General features: G+C 40.4%; 1 protein-coding gene across 1 annotated transcript; it reads right to left on the reverse strand.

The window, feature by feature from the left end:
* Positions 1 to 3,806: 3,806 nt before the first annotated feature.
* LOC121556190 (transmembrane protein 9B) lies at positions 3,807 to 6,117 on the reverse strand. Its single transcript, XM_045217144.1, has 5 exons — positions 5,869 to 6,117; positions 5,407 to 5,498; positions 4,927 to 5,035; positions 4,419 to 4,550; positions 3,807 to 4,183 (listed from the first exon to the last, which is right to left on the reverse strand). The coding sequence occupies exons 1-5, from the start codon at positions 5,944 to 5,946 to the stop codon at positions 4,028 to 4,030; spliced, it is 567 nt and encodes a 188-aa protein (XP_045073079.1). The 5' UTR covers positions 5,947 to 6,117; the 3' UTR covers positions 3,807 to 4,027.
* Positions 6,118 to 10,448: the final 4,331 nt, after the last annotated feature.

Raw genomic sequence — 10,448 nt, forward strand, 5'->3', positions numbered from 1 at the left:
GCCATGATACTTTTAAAAGATCTGCTACTGCTTCCCCCATGTACAAATAAGAAGCATTTCCACAGATCTAAAGCCACTACCACACATGGGATTTATTTTTTATTTCTAATAAACACCTGCATATGTTTTGCAGCACTGTTGGGATTGGGGAAACACTTTAGGACATGATCCTGTGCTGTATTTGTTATCATGGAGGAAATTGGCAGCCTCCAGTCACATTAGCCTTCATCCTGATTAGTTCAATGTGTTAATGGTATTATAGCTGTCAGCTTCACATACTGAAAGGAGAGGAATGTCCTGCACATTGTCTTAATTCTTGCTCCAGATGCTTTCTTAAAGGCCCAGTGCAGTCAAAATGTTGTTTAATCTGTGTTTTGTATCATATTGTATAACAGCTGATGAAACTAATACTGCAAAAGTGTGAAAGCATTTGATCAGTGTTATTTCCTGATAGTTGCTGGTTGACAATACAATCTACACAGGACCTTCTAATCAGCCTGTTTGCATGGGTGGGAGTTTCGGCTTGCCTGGTGTCATCACCAGGTGGTAAATTGGTTAATAGACCAATAACAAAGAGAGTTCCAAACCTCTCTGCCAATAACAGTTAGTTCTAAGTCCCCCCCCCCCCCACTCAGACCACTCCCAGACAGTCCAAGCAAAATTCTTGCATGATCATTTTTTTTGCCCATTTTAATGGAAATCTGTTACAGTAAGGTAAAAATAATATTATAATAATATGCCATTTAGCAAACGCTTTTATCCAAAGCGACTTACATTTTTTTTTGTGTGTAAGGTACTTAATTGTTACCCAGAAATGATTTGATATTGATATAAAAACGGCTCCATTGGGCCTTTACAGGATAAACACATGCATGGAAACAGTTATTCTCCCTTATAAAAGAGATTTCTACTCTGACAATGTGCGCCTCCCTAACCACAGTATTTACTCAAGAGATGTCTAATAATTCATATTTTAAACATCGGAAATCATTGTACTGTTATAGACAGGAATAAATAATATCCAAATAACCCATCATCAATTTACAGCACAGGCATTTCCACATCACAGAGAGTAACTGCTCTGCAAGAACAAATAAACTATTATCTTGCATTTCAGTGGGATTGAAAGGTTTCTCCAGACAGCAGCCATAATATTAGCCTGACCATGGCCAGGCAGACCTTGGGAAGGTACTGACTGTAGCTTCTCCTGCAGGGATGCAGTCTCTATGAGCCTTGAAACGATTCCCACTGTCTGACACTGAGGCACTGAATAGGGGATTGAGGAGACAGACCCTCTCCTTCTGTCGTTAACCAAAGAGGGACAGATAAGAGCCTGGCCCTTAAAACACAGGATGGGCCCTATTAACGGGAAGTACCTTGGAGTATTGTTTTTGCTTGGACATGCAATAATTCAGGTTGAAAGCGTTTCAGGTGAAAGAGTAGTTCTAATACTTTTACTTTCTTCCAGAAGCCTGCATTCCCCCACACATAAAGCAACATTTTAAGTAATACTTCAATAAATGCATACTGCAAAGAAAAAAACAAATTCACCCAGATCCTCCCATATTGACTGATATTCAAATGGTACAAAATATGTATATTTTATTATTTCAGTTAAGATGCCAGATTGGGTACTTACGGTAGTTTATATAAAAGGCCTAAGGCGCCACCTAGCTTCTGTTCACAGTACAACAGTTGATTTTGAGGTTACTGTATTGAATAAAACAACTTTGGGGAAACTGTTGTTGGTCGTAGGTTTTTGTATCAACCCAGCAAGTCACTCTCATAAAAAATGTCAACATTTTTGTGGCAATTTTTTACATTTTTCTTCATTATTGCCCACGCAAGTTTCATAAAACAGAAAATGAAAGGATCAGTTTCATAAAACAGTTAATGCATTATATTAAGTTAAAACTAGAATTTATGGGTTTACGTTATGAACAAATTAAAAGGAAAATGCTTCTTACCTTATCCTTTATGCACTTATTGGAGTATTTTTTCAACAATCCATTCTTTGACAGCGCAAATGTAGCTCTCTTGCCGAGTATCCTTAAATCTGAATTTTCTGCGCCGAGTGTAGCCTAATTTTTTCTGGATAACGGACTAAATGCAAAGAAAAAAATAAAAGGGGAGAGAACAGGAAACGATGACGGCAGCTCTGCAAAAGTAATTGAAAAGTGAATATATTATCACTATTGTCTTGTATGGTATCAAAATATTGTCATTAGAGATCACTTTTATTTGCAAACTTATCCTGTAATTTTACTTCATGGTCTATTGTTCAATGGTGAACTTGCGAAATAGACTGATTATTTTCGTCCAGATTTAGTTTCCTCTGGGCTATATTATGGATTTCTAATGGATGAATACAATTTAATTCCATTGCTTATTGACATTTCTTATGAATTATGGATTTCTAATGCATGAATACAATTTAATTCCATTGCTTATTGACATTTCTCATCAGTTGTTGCATTCCTGTTTATTGCCCTCTGCATAGCAAAGACCTATGTCCAAAAATGATCATATTGATAGAACTCCTAAGGTATAGTTGACCTGCCATTTTGTGCGCATGTTTTTGAGCGCCTATCAAAGTTGGCATTAGTGCAATATGTTTTTGTGCGCCTATCAATGCGATCATCAATTTTGGCTCATGTATTTTACCCTTTACGTTGAAGGACGCCTCCTGGTGGATGGTGCAGGAATTTGATAGTGTCAGTGGTAAACAAAAGCATTATAAATATTTCAGAAATGTATTTCAAATGTGAAGTTATCACAGATAAGAGTTAACACTTTCATTAGGCCACCCAACAGTAGCATTTTCTACCAACTTTACAACCATCCAGCTATCCTAAATTATCATTAAAAAACATATTTACATCAGTGTAAAAGACAGATGGTGGTATCAAGACTGTCTAACAGATAAGACAACAAAAGTTATTTAAAGTTCAAACAAAGGAGGATCTCATTCACGTGTGATTCATGTCAAATGCATCTAAATGGAGAGGAGTAGAAGCTGAAAGCAAAACCAGGTGTAGAGATGGTGTCCGTCTACTCTACAGTGACAGCTGAGGGCTCTGACTACAGTAACACACATATATTCAAAGGAGAGGACTAATGTTTACATTAAATGTACCATTGGATGATAGGTTAACAGTCATCCAAATGTCTCCCAAATTCTACATTATACTTAGCCTTACAGGAGAACATGATACAGGAGTGTTTACACCACAGTCAGCACACAATGAAATGCATACATCAACTGTTGTTTAGGGTAAAAGGTTCAAAATAAGTTTATACATCACTTCTTAAAAAAACATGCTTTTTGACAGGAGACATTTTACAACTCATTCCCATCTTTCGTGGTTTAGGTAGCAGATGTTATATTTATTGAAAACATTTTCATTAGCTTGAGTGATTCATTTTGGTATGATATCTTAGATATTATTTTGTTTGTCATTTACTCTACCTTCAAATATCTCACCTAATTTCATTGGTGAAATGGCAATCATTTCCTGTTATCAGAAGCTGCCAACATTACTATAAAGGAGTGCATACGGTCACCCATTGTTTCTACTTTATCAGAAGCCAATGATTAACATTAGCTTGTGCAAATTGGCACAGATTATCCATTGGGGGGGTACAAACTGAAACATCTTTTACTTTCTATTAGTATTATTAAATCAGAAAGTATACAAAGTCATACATACACTGGCAAAGGTCTCAAATGCAACACCCCCTTAAAATAATATATTGTTTGTAACTTCAGTCGCGTGATAAAAGATTTTTCTGAGGGGGGGCACCTAAATATGTAGAGCCCCTTTATGATCACCTCCTCAATATATAGAGCTATATGATCACATTTCATGAAATACAGGTCCTGTTGAGGAACAAAACACCAATGAGGATGAAGCTCGGAAGTCGGGGAAAGAATCAGTCAAAAGAAGAAAAAAGAAAAAAGGAGGGACCACACAGTCACAGTAATTATATTTGCTTCACCCAGGGTTTTTGTTTCCTGGGGATGGGTTTAGCTGAGCACCACATGGCGGTCAAACACAGACTTCCTCTGTTCCTGGACCTGCCTCCTCCAGCGCTGCTGAGCGTGCTCCACTTTGTTCAGCATGTTGGGACGAGAGGCCGAACGAGACAATACGTTGTGGGCGTTGGCGAAAGGCTGCTGGTCCTGAACCCAGAGACAGACATTACAGTGAGAAGGGCACTTCCTAAAACAATTATCTACAAGCTATTCATCAAATCAATTTAAATCAATTTACAGCATGAGACATCACCACATATATTGCGCAAACACATCACACAATACGAGATCCACAATCAAACAACAAAAATGTCATGGCTACAACAACTGCTTTGACTTAAAGGCCACCACTATAGTTAGGATGGGCAACATGCACACATACCCCGACATCATCATCATTCTGGAGCTGTGAGTGTCCAAAGAGCCTCCTCTTCAGCATGGGCTCCAGCAGGGTCAGGTACACCATATAGAGGAACAGCAGGCCCAGGATGGACAGGTAGATTATGATAGTTACCTGGAACACAGTGGACACAAACTCATTAACCGATTAGGCCTGGGCTGCATGCAACTATTGACTCCATTTCAGCAATAATAGACAGAGTTGACTGGTTAGTAGCAGAGCGCATGCGCCGATGCTATCCCACTTAGGCAACATCGTTGAGTGATATCCCATTGCCGAAATCGTAATGTCCCCTGTGTGTCAGGAACGTTGAATACAATTCAATTTGAACCTACTTTGCCTGTTGTCCTTCTGCCGTTGGGAATTTAAGCCAAAATATCCACATGAAAGTATGAAGAATCACTTCCTCTCTGCTTTACCACATGGCAGGATAGCAACGGTAGTTAGTTACAGTAACTAACTAACTGGTTGGTAGATTTCCCAGACTTACCTTGATGGTTCCAGAACTCCTCTCCTCATATTTGCATTCACAACGCAGACAGTACGCCTCCACATCCTTTCCGTCAACTGGCATTGGCTCCACAACATGGAGGCAGTTACTGAAAACAAATACACAATTGAATCATAATACTTATTTGAAAGCACAGGGAGGTTGAAGTTAGTAACAGTTATCCAAATATGATTTGAGATCATTCATATGACAGTATAAAATTACAGTTAGCCTAATCCATCAGACAACCCATACATTCACCCCACCCCAGACAGTGGTCGCATTCTACTGCATGCATCAACCAAATGGTTGTGTGCCACATCTTCGACTGTGTCATCGATTGACAGATTGTTATAACATATGGTGTGATTAGCTGATAGGTGAAATACCTATCCAGGCGTTGTACGATCTGGCAACGTCTAAGCAGTGGAACGCGACCAGTATGTAATCATCTGTAAATGACATGACAACACAACATACCAATCCTTTAGAGATACATTTTGTTTGTAGATCTGTCCATCGACGTCTCTGTACGGTGGGCAGGTACATTTACACCGAATATCCTCTGAATTCTAAGGGAAAAGTTGGGAAAATGGTCAGGCTGTGATATCAGAGAACCGTTAATGCCATAAAACAGTGATATAACTAGCTAACTAGCTAACTGGCTTCTAAAATAAGCTCACACAGCCAATGGAATAATCACATTAACTGCACATTTACAGAGCAGGTTACCAGCTAACTAGTTAGATAATTTAGCCATTGTCGTCAAATGAAAGGACATACTAACCTGAGCCAGATTTGTCTAACTGGCTAATTACAGTAACTAACTAGCTGACCCAACAACTAACATTAAACAATGTCAAAATAAAACGGATTAAATTACAATAGACGAAAGGGCACTTAGCTATAAAGCAGATGACAGTCTTGAACAACAGAGCCTACCTTAGCATCCGTCGTCTGTGTTGATATAAATAACAAACCAACAAGAAGAGAGAGCAGTTTGAAGGCGACGCCCGACATACTTTTTCTATGTTGAAGTCCCAGAATACAGCCTACTAAGAAAAAGGAGAAACGAGATCCTGAAATCAAATAAAAGGTTGTTTTTTTTCAACTGACAACAATCCTTCTGCTAGCACCTGCTAGCATCAAACATTTCCTCCCACCGATCAGCTGACAACTGCATGACATCACTTCCTGTGCGTGTAAATAGTATTCCCCGGGTAAACAGCTTGTCGGAACTAAAAAAGATAGCAATGATGGCCTTTCTTTGAGGGTCCTTGCTATCCGGAATGGTTGGGACGTGCCTACCCCCCTTAGATTATCTCATAGAACAAAACGTATAAAATCTCCTAAATCTGTGTTTACCACAGACCTTATTTTTCGGCGTTTATCCAGAAACACTACCACGAACCATGGCGGAGTTAGTGCCTACAAAAAGACGCCATTACTATTTCTCTTTATAAAATTGAAATGTTAATTGATTAAGGCACAGATAGAACAATGAGACAGATATTTCACCGGATGTATAAATGTGAAGCATCCGCTTGGCGTTTCCGCTCACTACCAAATATGGTAGCGAGAGGAAGCCCAGTGGCCGGCAGTGGGAGAAGATGGAAGGAGGTGGATTTTGTCCGAGATTCTGCACATTTTCTCATCGATTAAATATTTTATCTCAATACAGTTTTCTGTTCCCAAACTAAAAATCTGTTATGAACAGAGTAGACTAAGTTTTGCAGACTTTACCCTTTGCCAAAGTTGTAAGAAATCGCATTGTTTAGAAGGAGTGCAAAGGCGAATTGAGTTGTTGCACACGCGCACTTGCGTTCCCTAACGGAAATATGCAGAAGCCAATAGGATCTCGCTAGCTCGTGCTTGGCTATGCCCAACTCCTTGCTTGTTCTCCCCACTATGACTAATTTGTTCCCATTGGAAACGACAGGCTGTGGTCTTGGGTTAGGTATACAAATCTTTGGTTAAGGTTAGGGTTAAGTAAATGTTATGGTTAGGGTAGCCTCGTCGCGAACCAGGGGCCTGTTGCACAAAACTAGGATAAGGGATTAAGCCAGGATATCTTGGTGATCCTGGCTCAATTGATCCGTAATCCGGTTGCACTAAAGATGGATAGGGGGCAGGAGGATATGTTATGGTATAAATTACCATGGAGATTTATTCTGTGGAGCTAGCCTGCTCCAGACCAGGCTAAATTCCAGGATCTATTTAATCTCATCCCTAATGTCAGTCAGCAGTCACCACAAATGGAAACCAATAGTTATTTCACTGCTCACTATACATTGTTATCACATATAACTAGACCCACTGTCATTATTTAAACGTTTGTGATCATTAATTTCAATGATTTTGGATAAAAAATGATTTTTAGATGATGTTGCTATCATTAGATAATTTACAGTTTCCCATAGACTATAAGGCTATATATAAAATGATAGAATATTAGGGCCACAGAGGGAAAAAAAACACAAGTCATAATATTGTAACCAGTTGTTTTAAAGGAGGACAGTTGTTAAAATGACAGATGTGGGGCATTTCGTGAAATTGTACTTCAGTATGGTTTCATAAACAAAGACATGCTGATGTGCCAGAATATTAAGTATCACATTGTCATAAGTATCAAAACTGTAAAAACAATATGTAGCTTTTCTGCAGAAAGAACCAGCCTCATAAATTTATGACTTTATCCTTTTTTCTTCAGTGTGGCCCTAGTACTCTGTCATATAAACAAATACACATTCCATATGAATATAAAAACACAATGTGTAACATTATGTTCCTTTATTGAATAAGGACAAAACAAAGCAGGTAAACCATCAGCTCCTTTGAAACTGAAGTCACAGTGACTCTACAAGATGGAAAGCACAGAATCCAAGCATATTATACAAAATGATACATACACATTCAAAGGTCTGTATATAACACACCCTGCATGTCTGCACACTAAAATAAATGCAGGACAAATCCATACACATCAACTGAACAGACAAATGAATGGATGCAGTAGCCTCCCTGCAGCCTTGTATTACACAGTATACCGCACAAACATCATAAGAGGCCAAATTCGTAAAAAAACGAACCCAAAAAAACCCAAATTCCTCTGCCACCGTAGATATATTTAACCAAAATTGAAAGCACACATACTAACTAAAATAATTCAACACATATTGGTCCCTCAGCAGCCGACCACTGTCGTCATCAGGGAAGATTGCCGGATTGTCCCAGTCCATGGCTGGTGGCACTCTGGGGGCCCTCTCCTTCCTCAGGCAGGCCACATTGTGGAGGACAGCACAAGCCACAGTAATATCACATGCCCTAACAGGGCTGACCCTTAATTTGTGAAGGCAGTGAAAGCGTGCCTTCAGGAGGCCAAAGGTCATTTCAACTCTGGCCCTGGTCCTGGCATGGGCATGGTTGTAGGCCTGCTGTGCTTCCTGGGGGTCTGTGAAAGGTGTCAGGAGAAAAGGCTGGCAGCCATACCCCCTGTCTCCCAGCAACACACCAGAGAATTCACCTGTCAACACAAAATCTCATCATTACTACCTCATAAACACAGTGATATTCTTGACACAGCCATGATGGTTATAAATAGGGGTTGTGTGGCTTACCTTGTGATAGGCACTGATAGATTTCAGAGGCCCGAAAGATTCTGGAGTCATGGACTGAGCCAGGCCATTTTGCCACAACATTGCTGATCACACAGTCAGCATTGCAGACCATCTGAAATCATAAGATGAGGAATATTACACCAATCAATGCACATCACTGGCAATGCAGAGTGTTCGTCAATGGACAATATCAAAAAGTTATGTTCACCTGAACATTAATGCTGTGAAAGGATTTCCTATTCACAAAATCGGCCTCATGGGCACCTGAGGGGGCTTTTATCCTTATGTGTGTGCAGTCCACTGCACCAATGACATTGGGGGAAACCTGTCACACAAAGTAATGAGTATCCTACTATGTGTTAACAGTTGTCCTGTAATTTGTAGATCCTCTTACCTGCAATCCTATAGAACTCCTCTTTGATGTCACAGAGTCTTCTGTGGCCAGGGAAGGAGATGAAGACATCTGCTAATGCTTTGATAGCCAGACACACACTCCTTATTGTGCGGCAAATTGTGGCCTTGTTCAGCTGTTCTGCATCCCCCACTGAGTACAGGAAGGCTCCACTAGCAAAAAAGCGCAAGGCCACACAAACCATTTGCTCCACACTCAGTGCATGGCTCCGTGCAGTGCGGTGCTTAATCCTGGGACCCAGTAGTCTGCATAGATACCTGATGCCATCTGCAGAAAACCTGTATCTTTCATATAGATGGTCATCAGGGAAGGCCAGTGGGTCCAACCGGTCCCTGAAGACCCTTTCTCGCCTGAAGGCTCTCCTCAGCACAAGTGCTTCTTCATCCACCACATCTCGCACGAATGGGCATGCCATTGTCAGAGCAGAAAGGAACACACAATTTTGGGCCTTCATATAGGCTAGTGGCCACACCTGGTGCTGGGGGGGTGGGCAAAAGAGGGCGATGCCTTATAACGATGACTTGGTTGTACTGATTGCTGGGAAAATAAAAAAAACCTTAGAAAGATGCCACCGTCCTGTGTGCTCACAATAAGAGCTCATATGTCATGGCTCACTTGACTTTACGAGAATATACCTAATTTTTATTTTGAGCTGTGTCATCTTCTTGGAGCTGGGGGAGGAAAGAAAAAATAATGATTAATACATTTGTGTTACAGTTAGCATACAGTGTACATTGAAGGCATATCTCACCTCCCTCTCAAGTTTTTTTATTTCAAGGTCCAGTTTCCTAATTGTCCTCTTTTTTATTTCGGACTCCAGTGCAAGATTTTCCATCTTTTTCTTCTTGTACTGAATGTCTATGTCTGCCAGTTCTATTTGGCGCCGGAGGTGGTTGCCATACAACTTTCTGATAGCTTGTGAGCTCTGTGAACACAATACAATTAGCGCAGCTGGAATTTGGCAGGATGTGGTGTCCTTTTATTAATACGCACTATGTTGCCAGGCTGGTTTTCCCACTGTATAGCATCTGGGTCCTGTAAAAGAAATTAGATTTTTGATTTTGATGAGGACTCCTCACCATTGTAGAGTAAATAGTACTTTCACAGTCTTAACATGATACCTCATGCCTTCTGGAATCCAGAGAGATGGTCTCCTCCTCATCATCGTCTCCATCATGTGCTGTTGCTGCTGCACTGGGGCCTTCACCCTATCACATTTAATCGGATTCATATTGAAGCTAGTAGACAAGACATGCCAGGCCTACAGTATGCCTTTGATGGAGTACTCACTGGATCAGCATCGTCTGGTGCTTGTGCTGGTGGCTCTAACAGGAACACAGTGCTGCCAGACACTGCAAGGCAATAGGTAAACCAAAGTCAGACAGTCCAAATTGATTCAATATGAATGTGGTTGTATCCCATGTAGAGATGGAAGGACATACCTTGAATGAAGCGGGTGGCATCTTGGGAGGAACCTATGCTCGTCTCTTTCC

Source organism: Coregonus clupeaformis, unplaced genomic scaffold (genome assembly GCF_020615455.1).
Source record: "Coregonus clupeaformis isolate EN_2021a unplaced genomic scaffold, ASM2061545v1 scaf0941, whole genome shotgun sequence".
NCBI lineage: Eukaryota > Metazoa > Chordata > Actinopteri > Salmoniformes > Salmonidae > Coregonus > Coregonus clupeaformis.